At 43.3% G+C, this 23,573-nt stretch overlaps 1 protein-coding gene across 1 annotated transcript in view; it reads left to right on the top strand.

The window, feature by feature from the left end:
* Positions 1–23,573, top strand: part of man1a1 (mannosidase, alpha, class 1A, member 1) — a 143,408-nt gene that overhangs the window by 90,039 nt on the left and 29,796 nt on the right. The window contains exon 5 of the mRNA XM_072443547.1: positions 22,232–22,326. Within this exon, the coding sequence (XP_072299648.1) occupies positions 22,232–22,326 (95 nt within the window). The remainder of the gene's footprint in view (positions 1–22,231; positions 22,327–23,573) is intronic.

Raw genomic sequence — 23,573 nt, 5'->3', positions numbered from 1 at the left:
TATTATTGCTGCGGCGCTGCAGAGTTTGGGAACGGCAGGTTTACTGTAATCATGATGCGAAACAATTTCCATTTATGTATCATAGAGGCTATCACTGCGCAACAATATGAACATCTTCAATCTAAACCTGACAGTCAATTTGGAGATAAGACTAGAGCATTATAATAATGACCCCCGCTCATGTCCTTGTATTCTGCAGTGACCTGTGTCGCTCATGTCCTTGTATTCTGCAGTGACCTGTGCCTCTCATGTCCTTGTATTCTGCAGTGACCTGTGCCGCTCGTGTCGCTCATGTCCTTGTATTCTGCAGTGACCTGTGTCGCTCATGTCCTTGTATTCTGCAGTGACCTGTGTCGCTCATGTCCTTGATATTCTGCAGTGACCTGTGCCGCTCATGTCCTTGTATTCTGCAGTGACCTGTGCCTCTCATGTCCTTGTATTCTGCAGTGACCTGTGCCGCTCATGTCCTTGTATTCTGCAGTGACCTGTGTCGCTCATGTCCTTGATATTCTGCAGTGACCTGTGCCGCTCATGTCCTTGATATTCTGCAGTGACCTGTGCCGCTCATGTCCTTGATATTCTGCAGTGACCTGTGCCTCTCATGTCCTTGTATTCTGCAGTGACCTGTGCCGCTCATGTCCTTGTATTCTGCAGTGACCTGCCTCTCATGTCCTTGTATTCTGCAGTGACCTGTGCCGCTCATGTCCTTGTATTCTGCAGTGACCTGTGCCTCTCATGTCCTTGTATTCTGCATTGACCTGTGCCGCTCATGTCCTTGTATTCTGCAGTGACCTGTGCCGCTCATGTCCTTGTATTCTGCAGTGACCTGTGCCGCTCATGTCCTTGTATTCTGCAGTGACCTGTGCCTCTCATGTCCTTGTATTCTGCAGTGACCTGTGTCGCTCATGTCCTTGTATTCTGCAGTGACCTGTGCCGCTCATGTCCTTGTATTCTGCAGTGACCTGTGCCGCTCATGTCCTTGATATTCTACAGTGACCTGTGTCGCTCATGTCCTTGATATTCTGCAGTGACCTGTGCCGCTCATGTCCTTGTATTCTGCAGTGACCTGTGCCGCTCATGTCCTTGATATTCTGCAGTGACCTGTGTCGCTCATGTCCTTGTATTCTGCAGTGACCTGTGCCGCTCATGTCCTTGTATTCTGCAGTGACCTGTGCCGCTCATGTCCTTGATATTCTGCAGTGACCTGTGCCGCTCATGTCCTTGATATTCTGCAGTGACCTGTGCCTCTCATGTCCTTGTATTCTGCAGTGACCTGTGCCTCTCATGTCCTTGTATTCTGCAGTGACCTGTGCCGCTCATGTCCTTGTATTCTGCAGTGACCTGTGCCGCTCATGTCCTTGATATTCTGCAGTGACCTGTGCCGCTCATGTCCTTGATATTCTGCAGTGACCTGTGCCGCTCATGTCCTTGTATTCTGCAGTGACCTGCCTCTCATGTCCTTGTATTCTGCAGTGACCTGTGCCGCTCATGTCCTTGTATTCTGCAGTGACCTGTGCCGCTCATGTCCTTGTATTCTGCAGTGACCTGTGCCGCTCATGTCCTTGTATTCTGCAGTGACCTGTGCCGCTCATGTCCTTGATATTGTGCAGTGACCTGTGCCGCTCATGTCCTTGTATTCTGCAGTGACCTGTGCCTCTCATGTCCTTGTATTCTGCAGTGACCTGTGCCGCTCATGTCCTTGTATTCTGCAGTGACCTGTGCCGCTCATGTCCTTGTATTCTGCAGTGACCTGTGCCGCTCATGTCCTTGATATTCTGCAGTGACCTGTGCCGCTCATGTCCTTGTATTCTGCAGTGACCTGTGCCTCTCATGTCCTTGTATTCTGCAGTGACCTGTGCCGCTCATGTCCTTGTATTCTGCAGTGACCTGTGCCGCTCATGTCCTTGATATTCTGCAGTGACCTGTGTCGCTCATGTCCTTGATATTCTGCAGTGACCTGTGCCGCTCATGTCCTTGTATTCTGCAGTGACCTGTGCCGCTCATGTCCTTGATATTCTGCAGTGACCTGTGTCGCTCATGTCCTTGATATTCTGCAGTGACCTGTGCCTCTCATGTCCTTGTATTCTGCAGTGACCTGTGCCGCTCATGTCCTTGATATTCTGCAGTGACCTGTGCCGCTCATGTCCTTGTATTCTGCAGTGACCTGTGCCGCTCATGTCCTTGATATTCTGCAGTGACCTGTGCCGCTCATGTCCTTGTATTCTGCAGTGACCTGTGCCGCTCATGTCCTTGATATTCTGCATTGACCTGTGCCGCTCATGTCCTTGTATTCTGCAGTGACCTGCCTCTCATGTCCTTGATATTCTGCAGTGACCTGTGCCGCTCATGTCCTTGTATTCTGCAGTGACCTGTGCCGCTCATGTCCTTGTATTCTGCAGTGACCTGTGCCGCTCATGTCCTTGTATTCTGCAGTGACCTGTGCCGCTCATGTCCTTGATATTGTGCAGTGACCTGTGTCGCTCATGTCCTTGATATTCTGCAGTGACCTGTGCCGCTCATGTCCTTGTATTCTGCAGTGACCTGTGCCGCTCATGTCCTTGTATTCTGCAGTGACCTGTGCCGCTCATGTCCTTGATATTCTGCAGTGACCTGTGTCGCTCATGTCCTTGTATTCTGCAGTGACCTGTGCCGCTCATGTCCTTGTATTCTGCAGTGACCTGTGCCGCTCATGTCCTTGTATTCTGCAGTGACCTGTGCCGCTCATGTCCTTGTATTCTGCAGTGACCTGTGTCGCTCATGTCCTTGTATTCTGCAGTGACCTGTGCCGCTCATGTCCTTGTATTCTGCAGTGACCTGTGCCGCTCATATCCTTGTATTCTGCAGTGACCTGTGCCGCTCATGTCCTTGTATTCTGCAGTGACCTGTGCCGCTCATGTCCTTGTATTCTGCAGTGACCTGTGCCGCTCATGTCCTTGTATTCTGCAGTGACCTGTGCCTCTCATGTCCTTGTATTCTGCATTGACCTGTGCCGCTCATGTCCTTGTATTCTCCAGTGACCTGTGCCTCACCTGTGCCGCTCATGTCCTTGTATTCTCCAGTGACCTGTGCCTCACCTGTGCCGCTCATGTCCTTGTATTCTGCAGTGACCTGTGCCTCACCTGTGCCGCTCATGTCCTTGTATTCTGCAGTGACCTGTGCCTCTCATGTCCTTGTATTCTGCATTGACCTGTGCCGCTCATGTCCTTGTATTCTCCAGTGACCTGTGCCTCACCTGTGCCGCTCATGTCCTTGTATTCTGCAGTGACCTGTGCCGCTCATGTCCTTGTATTCTGCAGTGACCTGTGCCGCTCATGTCCTTGTATTCTGCAGTGACCTGTGCCGCTCATGTCCTTGATATTGTGCAGTGACCTGTGTCGCTCATGTCCTTGATATTCTGCAGTGACCTGTGCCGCTCATGTCCTTGTATTCTGCAGTGACCTGTGCCGCTCATGTCCTTGTATTCTGCAGTGACCTGTGCCGCTCATGTCCTTGTATTCTGCAGTGACCTGTGCCGCTCATGTCCTTGTATTCTGCAGTGACCTGTGCCGCTCATGTCCTTGTATTCTGCAGTGACCTGTGCCGCTCATGTCCTTGATATTCTGCAGTGACCTGTGCCGCTCATGTCCTTGATATTCTGCAGTGACCTGTGCCTCTCATGTCCTTGTATTCTGCAGTGACCTGTGCCGCTCATGTCCTTGTATTCTGCAGTGACCTGTGCCGCTCATGTCCTTGTATTCTGCAGTGACCTGTGCCGCTCATGTCCTTGTATTCTGCAGTGACCTGTGCCGCTCATGTCCTTGTATTCTGCAGTGACCTGTGCCTCTCATGTCCTTGTATTCTGCAGTGACCTGTGTCGCTCATGTCCTTGTATTCTGCAGTGACCTGTGCCGCTCATGTCCTTGTATTCTGCAGTGACCTGTGCCGCTCATGTCCTTGTATTCTGCAGTGACCTGTGCCGCTCATGTCCTTGTATTCTGCATTGACCTGTGCCGCTCATGTCCTTGTATTCTGCAGTGACCTGTGCCTCACCTGTGCCGCTCATGTCCTTGTATTCTGCAGTGACCTGTGCCGCTCATGTCCTTGTATTCTGCAGTGACCTGTGCCTCTCATGTCCTTGTATTCTGCATTGACCTGTGCCGCTCATGTCCTTGTATTCTGCAGTGACCTGTGCCGCTCATGTCCTTGTATTCTGCAGTGACCTGTGCCGCTCATGTCCTTGTATTCTGCAGTGACCTGTGCCTCTCATGTCCTTGTATTCTGCAGTGACCTGTGTCGCTCATGTCCTTGTATTCTGCAGTGACCTGTGCCGCTCATGTCCTTGTATTCTGCAGTGACCTGTGCCGCTCATGTCCTTGTATTCTGCAGTGACCTGTGCCGCTCATGTCCTTGTATTCTGCATTGACCTGTGCCGCTCATGTCCTTGTATTCTGCAGTGACCTGTGCCTCACCTGTGCCGCTCATGTCCTTGTATTCTGCAGTGACCTGTGCCGCTCATGTCCTTGTATTCTGCAGTGACCTGTGCCTCTCATGTCCTTGTATTCTGCATTGACCTGTGCCGCTCATGTCCTTGTATTCTCCAGTGACCTGTGCCTCACCTGTGCCGCTCATGTCCTTGTATTCTGCAGTGCTCCTCGGCCTGAACAGAACAAAGCTCTGATATGACACAAGTCAAGTCTTTGTCTTGCCTATTACCTCTAAGAGTCGTCTTTCCCGGGGGCAACAATGGCCTGTGCCCTGCGGCTTGTTGCTCAATATCAATGTCCAGTTTCGCCGCAGACACTGCACAGTCCTTTATAATCCAATTACATCAGCCCCAGAATCACTTTGTGTCTTTGAGCTTGTGTGAGAGTGTCCAAACCCCTCTGAAGTCTTTTTGATGCTTCTGAGGCCGATTGCAGCAGGCCCAGTCTTTGCGCGCTGTCCAACCTGCCTCTGTATGAGAAGGAAGTGCTTAACAAGTGTTGCACAGTGTGGGAGCTGTCTCCATGCAGAGATCTGACAATGTGAGGGCTTTTTCCCCACCTTTATGAGACGGGGCTTTGACGGTAGCATTGTTGCACACTCGTACTGCTCTCAGTCTGAAAGCGCCTCACGGTTTTTGTTTTCCCTACTTATTTACAATACAGGGAGAGGTGCGAACTGTAGATAGTAATTAATGTCTTATTGTTCAATAAATAATAGCTGGAACAATATTTTTTGGAGCTTAATACATATCATGTGTACATTCTCTTTGTACTAGTGGATAAAGCACTGCCCGTCCAAAAAAAAAAACTTAGCAAATAGTTGCAAATAGCTGCAAAACTTCTCATTTCTGAAACAACCATGTGGAAAGACAAATCCTGTGGTCATGGAAAAGATGTCAGTTTGTTTGAGAAGGGTCAAATCATTGGCATCGAGCATAGAAAACGTCTAAAGGAGAAGCAGAGACTAATCTATTCCAGATCTGACCCACAGTGAGCGTGTTTGGGACGAGCAGGAGAAGGCTTTGTGCAGCGGTCACTCTCTCACATCATCAATACAAGATCTGTGTGAAAAATAATGCAACGCTGGATGGAAATAAGCCTTTTTAATATTGCAGAATCTCAGTGAAACTACAGTACGCCTCAGCAAGTGCTTGCTGTAATCAAAGCTAAAAGCGGACCTCAGACACTCTATAATCACACTCAGTCCAGTCGTGTGGACCCTCCTCAACATTCTAAATCTTTCACAGCTGGTGTGTCGTGTTGTGTGTCCCCAGGCTTAACTTGAGCATAAGATCATGTGTAGCATTAAACACGCTTTATGACACGCAGGCCTCATTTGGCGTCATTTTAGTTAATCTAATCATTTACTCTGTGGTTTGGTGTTTTGTGGCTGTTCTTGTTCTTGTTCTTGTTGAGCTAATGCACTAAAACAGCAACAATGTTAAAGGGCCAGAGCCACATTCATCCAACTTCAATACAGAAGGTTATTTGCTCTCTTGCCTCATTTTTAAGTTGTATGTGTAATCACTGCAATAATTGGGCCTAGATAACAATTAGTATGAATTTTGTTTTGATATATCGGAATTTTCGGACTATAGAGCTCTCCTGAACAACATTTACAAAGAAAAGATCAATTGTACAAATATTGTCAATAAGCAGCAGGTGCCCATGTTGTAACATGAGATATTTACACATAAAGATGGTCCACAGTAGTGAATTCTCATTTCAGTGCAGGGCGGGTTATAAAATGCAGACCGCTGTATCCTATGTCTGCGCATCCAAATTCCTCATAAGACACATTTCTCAGTGAACATGAGTTGGATTGTAATAAAACAGCATTTTGAAGTTTAACACACAGAGAGCGGGACGTGTCCCCTAGAAAGTGACAACTGTCCACTGACAACTTCTTCTACAGTGTGTCTAACGCTTGCGCTTCCTGCTAGAGTGCCCCCTGGGGGCCGTTAGCCAGTAACAATCTATAAATTACACGCTGTATTGGGTTCAAAGTGTGGGGACAAAGTAGCATCTTAAATTCTGAAAATGACGGTAATTAAAATAATAAAATATGCACAAAATTAGCCGTTGGCTAATTAGAGAATCTATAACAAGTTATAAATACTAACTAATGACTTACGTGTTAACTTTCTTATGTGTTTCATTTAACTTTGTATTTGTTGCAGCTCATGTTTTTCAGAGGTATTGAAGATTTAGAAAATGGTTTACTGTGATCTCTTAAAGTTGTGCATAAAGTAGTTCCATTTGATGTGTCAATATATCGCACTTGAAAATGTGTTATCAGGACAGGCCTCTCTATTGACTGAGGGGGATGTCCAGCTCCAAGCACAAAATTAAAAGTGAACAATGTCAATTTATTTATTTTTCTATCACATTTTATCACAATTCCTGAACAAACATTCATTCTAAGAGGTATTCTTTAAGAGGTAACTACAACTATCTGGTGGTTCTGAGAATTCACCCTTCACTGTGATTGGTTGAATCTCCCTGTCACTCACTCAGAGCGAGACAGGGGCTAACTCACATTATGACAGTTTTCTGTTGTATCTTTAAAAATATTTCACTATCTCAATGTTTTAAAGTACCAGTATTTTCCCAAACATTTGAACCCACAATTTATTAGAGCTCTATTATCCTTTCTATCAAGCTTATCCGGTTCATCAGATGCCCATAATTAGTCACAGTGTCACTTTCTTGTCATATCCTTTTTTTTTTAACTTTTATTTATCCTTTCCAAACTCACAAAACGTCAACGTGTCAAATCCACTAGAGACACTTTTGTCTATATTTATCCACGCTAAATAAAACTCTTATCTCTGTGGACTCGCTGTGTTCCAAGGCAACACTTTTCTACAGTATTTCTAAAAGCTTGTGGGCTGAACAGTGAATATTGAACTGTCAAAAAAGCTTTTATAGGATTTATAAGGTTAGGGCACTTGCGCGGCACATATTTCCTAAGTTTCTGCCATGTAGCCTTCAGATGGTTTTTCAAAAGGCCTATTCCTCTAAATTATTGATTACAATCAGAAGTGGATGCTCTATTTTTAACCTTCAGTCCAAAAAGATGTTCAAAAGCCAAATGAATTCCTCAAATTGAGAGCTATTTTTGTAATCTTATTTTCAGGAGCTGTCAAGTCTGTCCCATGACTAATCTGTGCTTACGTCTCATAAACAGTGATGAGAATATGCTTTTGTATACCATATTTTGCACATGAAAAGGTGCACCGGATTATAAAGCTCACCGTCAATAAATGGTCTATTATGGATAATTGTTCATATATAAAGCACATTAAGTTAAACAAAACAGAGAGATAAGTCAGTCAGTTGAGCTTTATTAAACGCGTTCAACTCATTCAGATCAACATTGTTCAAACGTTAATTAGCGTATTTACAACAACTGACTTGTTCAGCTGCAACAAAATAAAAAAAACACTCTGCTACCGCTAAAAGACACGTTAGCATAGTCACAACAACTCTGACTTGTTCAGCTGCAACACGTCAGGGCTCAGATTAAGGATTTTCACTTGTATAGCGGTGCTGCTAAACAATCCGTTAATTTTTCTAAATTTGTATAGCAATTTCATAATTGCATAGCAAAACACAAAAGTGACTAACAATCAATATTTTCCATTGATATAACGCAATCATTTATTTAAATGTATTGGTAAACATTCTATTAAAGAAAACTCTTAACAAATTAACTTTTAAACACTTTTTATTTTAAATCTTTAAATAAAACTTGCAAATAAAATTAATTGTTGAACAAATTAATCAACACAAAGTCAGATGGCCTTATTTACAACTTTCTTCCATATCATCATCATCAGATGACTATTTGCAGGAGTCTCATTTACATATTAATTGTCATTACACTCGGAAAAATAAAGGTTGCTGTGGCGTCCATCATGGTGTATTTTATGTGTTATTCTACCGCTCTATTTGACGTTCCATTCCATTTTTCGTTTTGTTATTTGATGATGGTCCCTAAGTACTCTCGTCTCGGCTCCGGCTGCACATTTGATGACAGTCCCTAAGCACTCGTCTCGGCTCCGGCTGCACATTCAGATCAGTGTAATTCGCTGCGCCCAAAATATGCATCTGATTGTTAAATCAGACGGGGTTGTAGTCACTTGGCAGTGTAAATATGAATATTTTGGCATGTGAATGATCTGCAAAGACTTTTGCGTTTAGGAGCTATTGTCCTCGGAAGTCTGAATCTGTGACGCTAACTTTATTGCACGTGGCTCCTCCCCCTTTCAGACTCTGATCTGAGACAGCAGCGGGACTCGTCATGACAACACAGCATCCACATGTGTCATGCCGTTATTGACGATCGATTGGCGAAGAAAATCAGTACTTTTTAGGCGCTTTGGTTATACAATTGAACACGCATTTTTGTATCGCAAAAGCTGCGAGCAGCACAAAAGCACTTTTTTCTGACAAACGCATCGCATTTGAGAGAAATTGCGTTGCATTTTGCAATGCGATACTGCTTATTCTAAACCCTGCATGTACATTTTTTTACGTTTTTTGAGGAAATGAAAGGCTTTTAAGTGCGCCTCATAGTGCGGAAAGTACGGTACACACAGTACATCAAAGGTGCTGTATCTGAATTTTTTTCTTCTTTAAAAATGTGTGGGAAAAAACTTCTGATAGTTAATTTTATACTCTTTGCAGCAGTCCACTGTTCGACTCTCTCACCTAATGCATTCTGAGTAAAGCTAACAACACCTAGCATGCAACAGTGCACTATAACTAGATGCAAAGAGAAATGAGGTGCAGCCTCTTTTATCAATGGTCTCGGCAGACGCTCGGGCACATCTACCATCACGGTTTGGAACGCCATCAGAAACGGGCAGATCGTTCCACCATCGACGTTCTTGACAATGACCTGCTTCAAAGACAAAAAAAAAAACATTTTGCTCTTGCTCCGCGGATCCCACCAGGAAAGAGTCGTCGTTTTATATTCTCCCCTCCTTCTCTCGTATGCAAATCCCCGTATTGATATTCCTCCCCTGATCCGTCTGGCCTGACAATAAAAGGCAGGTTTTGTTTCGTCAGCAGATGTATTCTTCCCAGAGAAAAGAACCTCCAAATATGAGCTGCACGCCACAATCTAATCAGGAGGGCCCACTCGAGATGCCGCTAAAATGTCAGGTGCAGCTTTGATTGTGTCTCCGCTGCTCCTTCTACACAATTTGAAGATAATACACCTGCGGAGGACGACCGTATCCTCCCGCCAGATGCGTGACTTCCCTCATAGTTATTCAATACCCTCTCGACGCACGCTGTTCACCACAACGCTCACATTAAAGCCAATTTCCAAACGACACTGCGTTAAATTTAATCCCGCCCGTTGCTTGCCGCGCACTTTTTCCCCCCCGAACCATATCTCGCAACTTTTCTATGTTAATGCATTTCGCCGCCGTTCCGTCCATTTTCACAGCGACTCGAAAGGACTGACAGTCAAAAAGAATGTCGAGTCAGCAGGGACCACCGAGTATTATCAGGGCTCACCGCGTTGTCGGTTTCGCCCGGCTAGGCTAATGCTAAAAGGCCATAAGCAGTATTTGTAGTTTTTTTTCTTTTTCGTCCCCCGCTTGTCAAGTAAAATGTCTGTCAGAATGTGAGGCTTCCAGACCAGCAGCGAGCAGAGGAGCAGAGGAAGACGTGAAGCTGTCACCGGGTGAGTGACAGGAGGGATTACGGTGGAACTGGTATTTGGGATTGTGGGGTTGAATTAAGTTCAGTCGCTTCGCTCTTATTCCAATCGGTTAAGGTTATTTTATGTCCTCGTAAAGTGAGTAAACTTGGGTGTAGGGCTGCAGCTATCGATTATTTTAGTGATCGATTAATCTTATTGATTTTTTTCTTCGATTAATCGATGAATCAGTAAATTTTTTTGTACAATCCGTAAACCATTTAAAAGCATATTCAATCGTTTTTTAAATAAACGTTATAGTTCATTGTAATAAACAAATAACAAATTGAGTTTTTGCCTAAAAAAAACACATTTTATTCTTAATTTCACATAAGTTTGTCCCCAAAACAGCAACATTTCACTTCACCAGTCCAAGTGTTCTGTTTGAACATAAAGAATGTATAAAGAAAATATATAAATGGCTAATAAACTTGTCACCAGACTGTTTGTAACAGTTATAGTATGAATTAATTTGCGTTTCTGTCACATAACTTATAATAAGACATTTGCTTGTAAAACATTGTGTGTGGGACAGTGATGCTGGTGTTTGGAGCGGTGGTTCTACATTTTGCATTTTGTCACTTTACGGCGTTGGCTCCGCGTCATCGCGGACTTTCTGTTTCACATCAGATTATTATAACACGATCGTGGTCCTCCTGCTGTTTCCATAGATGTATTTTTTGTATTGACAAACCGTTTACTGAAGTGACTGATATCCAACATGTTATACTGTCTTTAATTTGGATATCGAGGTAAAGTTTGTCTACTTTTGAAAGAGCTTAGTTTCATTTTTCCCAAGGTACACTGTGAAAATACCTGCACAATTCTAACATTATTTTGCAGCCAAGAATTAATAACTTTTGAACAAACGGTGTTATTTATGAGCCAGACGGCCAAAGCAAAGTAAAACAAACTTTGTTGTGTGCATGAGCAGATTTGGTATGTTTTGGGACCTGGCTGAGGCAACTTCTGTGAAATCTCAGCTGTGGACATGGTTTAAAGAGAGTCTTTTGCTTAGCGTTGCGAGGCACTTCATCATCTCATCTCAAACATGCTCTCTCCTTCTTTAAACTTACAAAGCATCTGAAGATCTGAGCTTTGATTAACTAAAGACCATTATTCAATGCAACAGTAGCTCGAGGTCAGATGTTTGGTGATCACTGACTGAGAAGAACCTCAAATCAAAGGTTTTTTTATTCAACTGACACAAAGATTTGCTCTTTATCACTTTGTTTCTTCTGCTCAACTTGTACTTCAAACAAAAAGTGACTACGCTTTAGGGTGATCTTTTATAAGTGCAGGGATGATGGCTTGAACATATTTTACAGCCCAAACACTTCCAAAAGAGTACACACATATTTGCTGTTGTCCACATTGTGTCTAACATGTGCATAATTATTTGTTCAATAATTGTGCTCAAGATATGCCCAATCTGCAGAAGAATACTGCTAAAGTTTTTGCTGAAATAAACATTTATAAGTAGGTTTATGTTTGTCTTTAGCTTTTATGTAATGTGGACATAGCAGTGTATTTTTTTTGTGTCGTTTTTTTATAGAGATTTGTTTACACCTGAATTGTCATCTCTGTTTTGTATGACTATTTTCCTCGCCTCGTTCCACTCTCTGACCTCTTCACCCTGACGCTGTAGTGAGCATCGGCTACAGTCAAATACAAACGTCTCAGAGGTAATAAAACAGTTGCCAGCCGAGCTGGAGGTTTTTGTGGACACACCACACATCGCAGGTACAGACCGTGACCCGCCGCCTGCTGCTTTAATGCATTTTCTCTGGGTCACTGTAGTGTTAAATGGAGGATCTTTCCGCCTATGAATACCTTTTACTGTCCAAAATAATTACAGTCTAGCCCCAGCTGGATGAGTAGAGAGTGTCTGAATGTAAATGAGAGAAGAACAGAGAGGAGGAGCAGAGGGTTTGTGGGTACGGCGCGTGGGGCACCTGTCAGCTGTGATAAAACAGAAAAGGATATGCAGCCTTTGAGTCTGGGGTGAGGACACAATGGGACATAGAGGGGACGCTGAATGAGAACAATGTCAGAATCTACGCTGAGTTTAAAAAGGTGACTGGGATAAAGGCTCAAATATACACTGAAGCACCATCATCTGTCAAACAGCTGCAATTTCCATATTCATCTCCAGAACACTGAAGCTTTTGGACACACCATTGCGCATTGCTCATTGGGCACGTTCACCCACAGTCCCAAAGGTCAGTGAGTCTATCCCAATTTCCACCAGCCCATAGCATTATGGCTCCTGTCGCCGTGCACAATGGTGTATGAATATGTGTGTGGCTGGGTCCTGATGTAAAGCGCTTTCCGAGCAGGTTAAAACGCTTTTGAATTCCAATTAATTTTTGGTTTATGACCAATGTAGTGGTGTTAACACAGGCATTATGAGACAAGCATGTCATAGAGACACCAAATATATGAAATAACCCACGATGTATTGCCTGTCTACGTATAACAGTGGTGTGCGGTCTGGGCAATCAAGGCAATCAGTGATTGGCCAATAACATCTAAAATTACCGTGTGTCACAACTATATAGATTGTTCTAAATTACATCCAAATAAGCCAATTTCCCCTTCTGCTGCTGAAGCTTGGCAGAACTCACGATGGCTTTTAGCGGCCTCTACAGGCCGCTGAGCATTACTGCAGGAAGAATGGTTCTGCCTTCACCACTCAGTCTGTGTCCGTGTTCAGATGCACGTTCATGCTCCGCTCTCTAACATGAGCTTTTAGAACCAGAGCAGACGGCAGCTTATTTTAGAGCTCTGCACATGCTCTGAGGACCACACAGCCTCAAACCCATGGGTCTGTGCTCAAACCACGCTGAATAAACCTGTGTGAGAATCAAACTGAGCGTGTGCAGAAAAGAAGTGAAGCAACAGCAGCGCCAAGATTCAACAAACTGAGTTTAAAACTTAAAATCTTTTAGAGACAAGTCTGTGTTTGTAACTAAGGCTCTGTTTCCGTTTCTAGACGTTAGTAGAAATACAGTCGTTTAACAACACAGAATGCTAATTTGCGTAATCAATTGGTCGATAAAGTGAGCTTGTTTATCCATTCAGCACACTTTTATATGAGTAAGTTTAGCTCACTAGAGTAGGTGTTTGCCCTTCATGTGGGAGACCCGCAGCCCACCCTCACATTTGTTTTTTCACTTTTCTTTTATCCACTTAATATTAATGAGCACCCCAGGTCTGCTTGCTCATCCATAAAAGTCACCGCATGCCACTGAGGTATAATATATAAGGCTGAATAAAGTAATCACTCCAGTTAATATCAGTCAACATAGCACACAGTGAATGGAGTAACATACGGCAGTAGCATACGGCTCATCACACGTCCCTTCAATTTCCTCCTCCTTCTTTTGTATCAAAGACAATTCCATGCAAACATTCCTTACATTGAGCCCGTCCAGAAAAGTTTCCATCTGCCTTAGTTTGTTCTAAACTGAATTGAAAACACTCTCGAGGGCATCGCCAGCCCTCGCCTTTCACAATTCAATCGTCTTCGTGACACTGTCGATGTATTAAACCCGAAAAGTCACCCGGCGGCGACACATTGCCCACAACAGTAAGACAAGAGGCCCATTCACAGTTGAAGTATGGCGCGTGTTAGGAGTGCTGACTTGGCCTGTGAACCGTCTGTGTTTGTCTCCACAGCTGTCAGAGGCGCACAGAGGCTCGCATCAGTCTCAAGCACATGCATTATTCATCCTCTGAAATATAACACGTCTGGACCACACAGCCGCACTTGAAATGGAATACAATGAAATGGATGATCAGTTTTTTCACACCCAAAAAAATGAACATGAAATATCAAGCAACGGCAGAAATAAAGCTCCAGTAAAAATGTGATTTTACTGCTGAATTATGTACATTTCTTTTCTTGCTTTATAATGGTCAGTTTGTTTGTTTGTTTGTTTGTTTGTCCTGGAATGATTCTGATACATGCAAATGTTTCTCCATTGAAAGGTTAAAATGCCCGAGGAAGCAATTAGTGTGAATATTTGACAATTACTTCTAAAAAAGCAAAATCATTATATATTTTTTTATTTAGATAAGGTTCATTTTAACACCGAACTGAAGTTTTAAGCCAGAAACTCTTGTGGAGTTGAAATATCACGCGCTGAGGTCAAGTTACTTAATTGAAAAGTCATAACAGAACATGACAAAGTGACACAGACTACATTTAGTTGACTTTACATTAAAAATTAAAAAATTCTACCTTCTATAGCAAGAGAATTTGACCATGCACAACTTTGAGATTTGAAAACCAAGGCATGTGGACGTGTGTAACTCTGCTAACGCTTAAGTGCTGCTTATTGGGTTCAGTGACGGGGTGCGTTTTAGGAGGTTTATAGGGAGCGAGCAGAGCCGTGTGTCCCAAAGGCGCTGCTGTAATCTGGGCCACATGTCACAGCGGGAGCGGGTCACCCACAGCCGGCACCGGGACATTCGTCTTACTTAGGGAGCCGTCCAGGCGTCTCCGGGAGCGCGGCAACATCTCATTGCGGTGGTCGGCTTCATAGCTCTGCCTCAGAAACTGGAATTCTGAACTGCACACGAGCTCACAAACACTGCAAAGTGGTTGAAACTGCGTATTTTTGGGAAAAGCGTATGTAAAGATTTGAGTCGACGTCTTAGCAGATTGTTTTTTTAATGGGGTGAGGATTGGGACGCCTTTTCGCTTCACTGGCTCGAATGGAACCAATTAAAACTGTTAATGTGATGAGGTGCATTTTTCCTGAATTGCCTGATTTATATATGATAACTCAGCTACCTGTAATGCATTATGTCGTTGTGTCCTTGCCCCTATTTATGTGCAAACAAATATACATTCACTATAAGCCAGACAAGACAGACAATTCTCTCTTTCTAATGTTCCTTTCACGTGACTTTAAGGTGCAACAAAAGCTTGACTTAAACATTGACTAATCTAAAGGTGCACTGCAAGGATCAGCCACCCTTTCACAATAGAGAGGTTATTTCTTTGTCTAGAATGTTCCACAGTATGGCATTAAACATGTCTGTGTTCAAAGTAAGAACGCATGTTTTCGATCAAACACTTGCAATTAAGGCTGCAAGATTATCACATGCAATGGTATTTATGTATTTATTTATTCATTTGTCTATGGGAGTTTTTATTTATTTATAGGAGATCTTCTACTGAAAGTGTTTTTCAGACTTCCTATAAGTGATCTGTTCTTCTGTATCTGCCTCTGTATCTACCTGCGTTGCACCAATGAAATTTCCCCATGTGGGACAATAAAGGAATATCTTATCTTATCTTATCTTATTAATGGCATTTTGAATGGACGCAAACACTGCATTTTTGGAAGTCATTTCCTCCACAAACAACTAAAATATCCTGTCTTATTCAGCCTGTCGATGCTGTAGTCTAGATCTGTACAAACGTGTTCTGAAATACCCGCCATTCTTTTATTTGTTCATCATTTCAGTCAATGCTCCTGGCCTGTGTGATTTAATATGTGAACTTTGAACAGAATCTGATTATTAAGACACACATCTTAACATTTCTGTGCCAAAGGTGAGATCCACATCCTTCAGGAAGTCCTCTGTCATGTCTTTGTTGAAACGGTATCGACTTATTTGACGTACGCACACTTCCTCGTCCACTTAAGCCTATTTGATCCCAGCCTCGCAGTTCATTTACACCCAGCTCTCCTGAATATTTGATGTAATATAATGGTCATTGTCGCAGAAGGAATCAATACTTTGTTTCTTTTCCCTTGCGTCGAAGAGTAGTGACGCATCAGGCTTTAAGACACAACTCTGTCAAGCTTGTTCAAATGCGTCGGGATAGTAAAAAGTAAACAAAGACCAATACATTTTCCCTCGACGTGCGAAATAACGCTTGTCTTGTTCTGCTGTATAGAGGCTTGTTTGAGAAGCAGAGCAGCCGGTTTGCATTATCAAGGGACGGAGCATCTTTGGTCTGTCAAAGATAAGCCGTGGAGAAAGTGTAACAACATCCCATAAGACGCCGGCAGTCTGTATTAAATGAGGTGCTGTTGTCACCGGATAAGACTTCACATATGTGTCGAGGAAGGAATTAAAATGAAAGTAAGAAGGCGTCCTCGAGAAACTAGTTCTTCAAAACAATGTGAACCCTTTGAGGAATTGGCTCTCTTAGCACATTGATAACGGTCTGGAAATTCAACCAAAAAGATAACGGTTTGTTTGAAAGGTTTACCCAGCAAACAAAGTCGTACTGTGCATTTACTGTGTATCTTACCGTTGCGTAGCTCATATTATAAAACAAAAAGACATTGAGCATTGATGTATTTCAGGCCGCAGTGACAAGTAGTTAGCTCAATTCCATAAAATGTATATAAATATGGAATAAAAGCCATGCTAGCTACAATTTTTTTTCATCCCGATTTTGGTGTTAATTGTCATTTTGTTCCAATAGTAGCCCTCTTGACTTACAGAAATGTACAAAAAAAACAAACAAAAATGTGGCGAAAGAGCTACCTAATCTACAATGTGACCAGATTTAGAGCAAACTAGAAATCTCCAGTGGCAGAAACACTCTCATATCGGCTGGAACGACCGCAGTGCGTTGTAAAGGCGTGAACTCGGGCAGCACTCGTAACCAGGCGTCAGATCGCACTGATGAATGCCTTTAATAATGCCAAGAGCACACTGAGGGGAAGAATAAAAGCGCTCCCCGGGACACACAGTCGAATAAATTAAACACGCCCCATGTCCAGGGCCATCAAGCAAACTGCCAACAAGCTTTAATAAGCAACTGAATTATACAGACCCCTTGGATCAGGCCGGGTGGTGTCATCAGCGAGAAATTGGTTCATATCATGGCGTTTCAACATGCAGTCGTGACATTCATAATCCTCAACTTTATGTGTGTCTTAGCATCATGTTATGTATTTCTAACGCTTAAATTAATGACTGTGTTTAAGGTACAAGGGCTGTAACAATTAATTAATTAAACGGGACGAGTTGCCTATTTAAAAATGTATTGTATTTTGACAATCACGATCATCATCTAGTTTATTTGTAGAGCACATTTCGTACACAAGACAATTCAAAGTGCTTCACACAGCAGGAAAAATGCATTCAAATCACTAAGAAATTACAGAAACAGAAATACAATCAATGTATCTAATTAAGAAAAAACAAAAACACCCAGCCACAAAGAATAACGTGTTTTTGGAGTCCAACTCCTTTTTAAATCTTTTTTAAATCAGTCCAACTGATTTTCTAAACTAATGAAATCACAAAATAATTTAAGACGTAAAAGAGAAGAGTGCAAATAAAAATCCTTTCAGTCATATGCGCAGCTAAACAAAACTGTTTTTAGCTTAGATTTGAACATTGTCAGAGTAGAAGCCTGTCTCACATCTTCAAGAAGACTGTTCCAGATTTTAGCTGCATAAAACTGAAACGCAGATTCCCCATGTTTTGTCCTGACTCTGGCACCAGCAGGAGGCTGGTCCATGTTTAGTCCTGACTCTGGCACCAGCAGGAGGCCGGTCCATGTTTAGTCCTGACTCTGGCACCAGCAGGAGGTCGGTCCATGTTTAGTCCTGACTCTGGCACCAGCAGGAGGCCGGTCCTTGAGGTCCTCAGAGTCTGAGATGGTTCATATGGCACTAACATGTCCAAGATGTACTTTGGTGCTAGGCCATGGAGAGACTTGTACACATCTGGACTATAAAGGCTCTAAAACACATACAAAAACACCTTACTTAACAAAGACACTGGCATTGTTAAATCATAATGTCATAAAAGAATGTCAGATTAAAAAAAAAATATCACCCTTTTTAAAATGATTATTATTTATTTATTTATGTTTATGAAATAACAAATAAAAACAATGGCAGAGACTGAGAAACACAACCAGAGAGAAAGCAAACACAAAATAAAAGCAGCAGACATCCAACAAGTAAATGAAAAAATAAATGAGAAAATAAAATGATGGCCTGGAGAACCCTAAAGCTACGTACAGACCGCAGACGCCTAATCGCGCCCAACGCAGAATTTGAGCGCATGTACATTTGAAAGGTTTACGTATCGGACGCGCGCTCTCGACGCCCCGGGCACTATACACAGGCGCGCGTACGGCGCGCTCGAGCTCTCTGCGCACATGCGCAGTAGAGGTGTTGTCGCATGAGCAGTGGAGTTGTTGTCGGTGTGGCCTTTCATTGTGTAAAATTGCAGATATCGAGAGTGTTGTTTTCGCGTTTTTGGTTTGTTTCTGTCTCTGTATTCCACCGTGAATACATCGTACAGCTCCTTTCTCCCACACACGGCCACAATCAGTCTTTCGTCTGCCGTTGTTGACGAGCAAGGAAAAAGTGGCGCTTCTTGGGGAATTCCACGGGGAATACCGGAAATGCGAGGGGAAGTACGTACGTACGTCACTGGAGCGTCAACTCTGATTGGCTGCTGCGGCGGCTGCTGCGCGTCTGCTGCAGAGACCTGGACATATCTGAGCGCGTCACTTTGGCCGCCTCATACGCGCGCTAAAAGCGTCGAGAGCGTAAGAAAACGCACCAATCGCACCGCAAAAACGAAGAAACCGCGCCGCGGATAACGGACTACGCACTCGATGCACGTTTACTATAGACTTTGAATGTAAACTGGACGCCTCGGCTGCGGCGGTGTGGAAGCCCCTTAAAAGAAACACATCCCATTTTGTCAAATGTCTGTCAAATTTGTCCATTTTGAATTTGAGTCCGAATGTAATTTTTTCCATGTTATCGAATGTCCATTATAATTTCAGTCCAGTCCTTGATCGTCGGTGCATTTTGTGTCGTCCATTGTTTTGGGAAGGCCTTTTTTGCCGCTGCTAGTCGGATGCTCTTGAGATGGCTGCTGAGGCCCAAATACATACTTCTGAAATCCATTGGACTGGTGACATCATCAATTGTCCGTAAGGCATTGTTGATCTCAGTCCAATACTTGTGAACAACAGGACAATCCCAAAACACATAGTGATTTTCCTCCTGGCTGCCACATCCTCTCCAACAGTCTCCATTTCCCTGTGAGTAACTTTGACATGGGGTTGTAAAGAAACGAGACACACTTTTCCAGAATTCCCTCCAAACATGTGAATCTGTGGTGGAGTTGTACGTATACTTTCCTGCTCTTCATCATCCAGAACTTTCCCATTTACTCTAATATAATCAGTTGAGTGACTGCCCAGAATGAAAAATATATATATTACACTTTATTTGTAAAGTTTCTCCATCTAGAAGTTTTCAGTCATCATATTTCAACTTTTATTAGTTTGAAAAAATGTTCAATAGAAATAATCTTTTCAAAAAAATAATCGCCGATTTGTCAACTACTAAAATAATCACTAAGTGACAGGCCTATAAGGAACAAATGTACTTAGTGAGGACAAAACGACAAACTGTAACTCAATCAGGACAGCTACTATTTACCCCTGAACCAGAGGCACATTGTACATCCGTTCATCTCCCCGTAGTGAACGAATGTCTCTGTCGTCTAAGGCTGTTTAGTTCAACAAGCCGAGCCCCCTCTGAAGCCCACCGCTCGTCTCCTTTCACCGCCCACAATCGCTCGTCCACACACACAGAGCAAACAGTGCGTCGGAAATGTGGCGGCCCCGAGAGACGCAGCAGGGTGTGAGAGACGGGGCCGAGGCGAGAGAGGACAAGAACAAGCAAGGCTCAGGAGGGTACTTGTCAACCCCCCCAGTCCAGTCCAGGGCGTAAAGAGGTTACAGTACGAGAGCAGAAAAGTGAACTGTGCTCGACAGTATGAAGGCCGTCTGAAGGAATGTACCTCAAGTGACGAGACGCAGCGGGCCAAGCGGTGTATTTCTGCAGTTCGGAGGATATGTGATATCCAATGTTTTCTACAATGTTTTCTACAATGACGTACGATCACGACAATGTTTGGTCACGTATAAGCAGTAAATATTATACAAAACACAATTAACAGCTCTATTTTGTCCGTTTAATGTTTAGTTTCCAAATAAACTGCCAAATAATTGCTGCATTGGCTATTTTTCTCCTGCAGTACATTGCATTTGGTAATAATGCAATAAAGATCTATTTCTACTTCAGTCAACTTTACTTTATTTATTTTTTTCATTTATTTTTTATATATTTTTTTAAGTTTAACATATTTTTCAGTCAACTTTAATTACAAAAGCACATTATTATTGTTTTTAATTCTTGCTACTGGCATGTTTTATCCAGTGCTTCTGTCAATGATTTTTGATTGTGTGTTAAATGTATTGGGAGTAAATAAAGAGAATTTGGTCAAAACTGCTTAGATTTGAGTGAATCGAGCGCTTGTTGAGTTTTTAAGTTTGAATAATTGTACTGATAAAGTGAGACGACATCAGGTTTGGACTTTTTAGAAGAAGGTAGAATGCCATCAAAAGTTTCTCCGGTGTGTTTGTCTTTGTCGGTGACCTCTTTAAGCAGCGGCAGAGAAACCTGTGGGGCGCTTTAGAAGAAAGTACATTTTAAGTGTCCTGTCCTGTTCCTGAATCCAGGTCCTGCGTTTACAGTCATCCACTTTCAGTCCCACAGTGTTTTTCCCTGGCTCTCCTCTGATTGCTGAATATTCATGCAGTTATTTAAAGCAGAGCAGGTCTTTCATTTGCTGCTGGTTTAGGAGCTACTTGGAAATGTAGATGTCTGAGTGCACTTGTCTCTGCCAGTTACAGTTTATGCACAGCGTTGTTCGGGATACAAAGGTTATTCTCGGTCCTATTCTTTTTTTGAAGGCCGTGGCTGGAGAGCCCCGGCGCGGTCAAATGGCTGCGCAGTTTCAGGGACCGCGGTATTTCCCTTATAGCCCGTTTTAGCCTCATGGCTAACCCTAACCTTAACCTTAACCTTAACCTTAACCTTAACCCTAACCCTAACCCTAACCCTAACCCTAACCCTAACCCTAACCCTGCACGGTCTAAAACGGCGCTAGAACGCGGTCAAATAGCGGCGCAGTTTCAGGAGTTGCGGCCGCGGCACTGCAGACACTCCCTTTTTTTAAATGTTTGTACTGCATCTTTACTCAAATTGAGCTGTAGTGAATTGATTTAAGGCTGAATAAACTCACGATTTACTCTCTATTCCAGCCAACTTTCTCCTTCCTGCTGTTGTCCGTATACATTTGAAGTATCGATAAATTAATTGGCCAACTTATCAAAATATTGGTCAACGAAGACACCGTCGACCGATGAAACGACTAAAGTCTTACACTCCTAAACTCAAATGACCAAATGAAGGTAGAGTAGGTCTGAGAGGGAAATTAATTACGAAATACTGCCAAATAACGAAGTCTATTTGCTTCTCTAAATGCTGTGTGTGTGTGAGTATGACTGAAGACGCTAATACCGTATTTTTCGGACTAACTATAAGTTGCACCGGAATATATGTCGCACCAGCCAAAAAATGCATAATAGAGGAGAAAATCATATATAAGTCGCATTTTTGGGGGAAATTTATCCAAGGGTTAGAGTTCAAATCCAAGTCCAAGAACAGATATTTCATTTTGAAATGTGATTTTAGATAATAACAGATGAGAGAACATGGTGAATAGGTGTACGTATGCTAACGCTAACACCTTCAGCTACATGACGCACAGACAGAACTGTGGTAAGTGTCTGGTATGTTAACGTAACATATGAACAGTTATTCAGATAACTATAGCATAAAGAACATGCTAACAAGTTTACCAAAGCATCAGAATTACTAAATCCATTGAATTCTTCTTCCTCTGTGTCACTTCTAAACAACTCTGCAAACTCTGGAGGTAGAGGAAGTGCTGATTCTTCTTCTGCGTCGCTTAGAGCCTAGAGTCTTGCAGTTTCCAGTATGAAAATATCAAATAATATCAAGGCGCTCTGGAGTATAAATTGCACCCCGGCCAAAACTATGAAAAAACGTGCGACTTATAGTCTGGACAATACGGTACATATCTCCAAACTGAAGAAAACGCTGATTATTTAGGCCTACGCTCGGATTTGATTTGCTCCTTTCCGAATGATTTGTCTGTGTTTCGTCAGGTCTTCCGCCGAAAAGCCGTGGAGCTGGGAGAGAAGCTGCTGCCGGCCTTCAAGACACCCACCGGGATCCCCTGGGCCCTGCTCAACCTGAAGAGGTAGGTCCCACACTCGCCCACTCCAGTGTCTGCCTCCATCACGGAAACGCTCTTCGACTGAATGTTCCGGAGCAGCAGCAAAGAGCACTCTCAATATTACAATCTCGGAGAGTACAAAATAGAAACTGCGCAATATAAATGCATAGACTTATTTTGTTATCTCTATTCAAAGGATGTCTTATGTAATGGTGACTCTGCTCATCTTTGGTTTGCCTTTTAAGTTATTATACCTTTAAACATCAATGTCCGAATAACCTTCTAAATATGATACTTTAGTCATAGCCAGCATTTATCCCTGAACTGGACGAATAATTTATTATGAAAAAAGACCACTCCCTCAACCTTCCGTATCACATTTTGAACACTCTGGTCGTGTTTGCCTGCAGAGTCCCGGGTCTCATCACATTTTAAACACTCTGGTCGTGTTTGCCTGCAGAGTCCGGGGTCTCATCACATTGTGAACACTCTGGTCGTGTTTGCCTGCAGAGTCCGGGGTCTCATCACATTGTGAACACTCTGGTCGTGTTTGCCTGCAGAGTCCCGGGTCTCATCACATTTTGAACACTCTGGTCGTGTTTGCCTGCAGAGTCCGGGGTCTCATCACATTGTGAACACTCTGGTCGTGTTTGCCTGCAGAGTCCGGGGTCTCATCACATTGTGAACACTCTGGTCGTGTTTGCCTGCAGAGTCCCGGGTCTCATCACATTTTGAACACTCTGGTCGTGTTTGCCTGCAGAGTCCGGGGTCTCATCACATTGTGAACACTCTGGTCGTGTTTGCCTGCAGAGTCCGGGGTCTCATCACATTGTGAACACTCTGGTCGTGTTTGCCTGCAGAGTCCGGGGTCTCATCACATTGTGAACACTCTGGTCGTGTTTGCCTGCAGAGTCCGGGGTCTCATCACATTGTGAACACTCTGGTCGTGTTTGCCTGCAGAGTCCGGGGTCTCATTTGCGACTCCACGTCAGGGGCTATCTCTAAAACTGAACCAAAGTAAACTTTTGAGCGCCGTGACAGGGTGAGAGGGCACACGCGCTCTTATTATTACACTGTGTCTCTCTGACAGGACTGTCCCAATAATGTCCCACCGCTGCACAACAGCCTCGCGCCTGAGCTGCCCCCAATATCATCCACTTTAGCTCGATGTTATGGCCAGCCACCTCTTTGAATTTTAATCCAGCAGGATGCGGGAAATTATTGTAAAAATGATAGAAATGTACGTGTCTCTACAGCTATTAGATCTACCA

The sequence above is a fragment of the Eucyclogobius newberryi genome, unplaced genomic scaffold, assembly GCF_026437365.1.
Source record: "Eucyclogobius newberryi isolate DKJ021-1_F unplaced genomic scaffold, fEucNew1.0.hap1 SCAF_1, whole genome shotgun sequence".
In the NCBI taxonomy this organism is placed as follows: Eukaryota; Metazoa; Chordata; class Actinopteri; order Gobiiformes; family Gobiidae; genus Eucyclogobius; species Eucyclogobius newberryi.
This window is presented reverse-complemented; position numbering and strand designations above follow the sequence as displayed.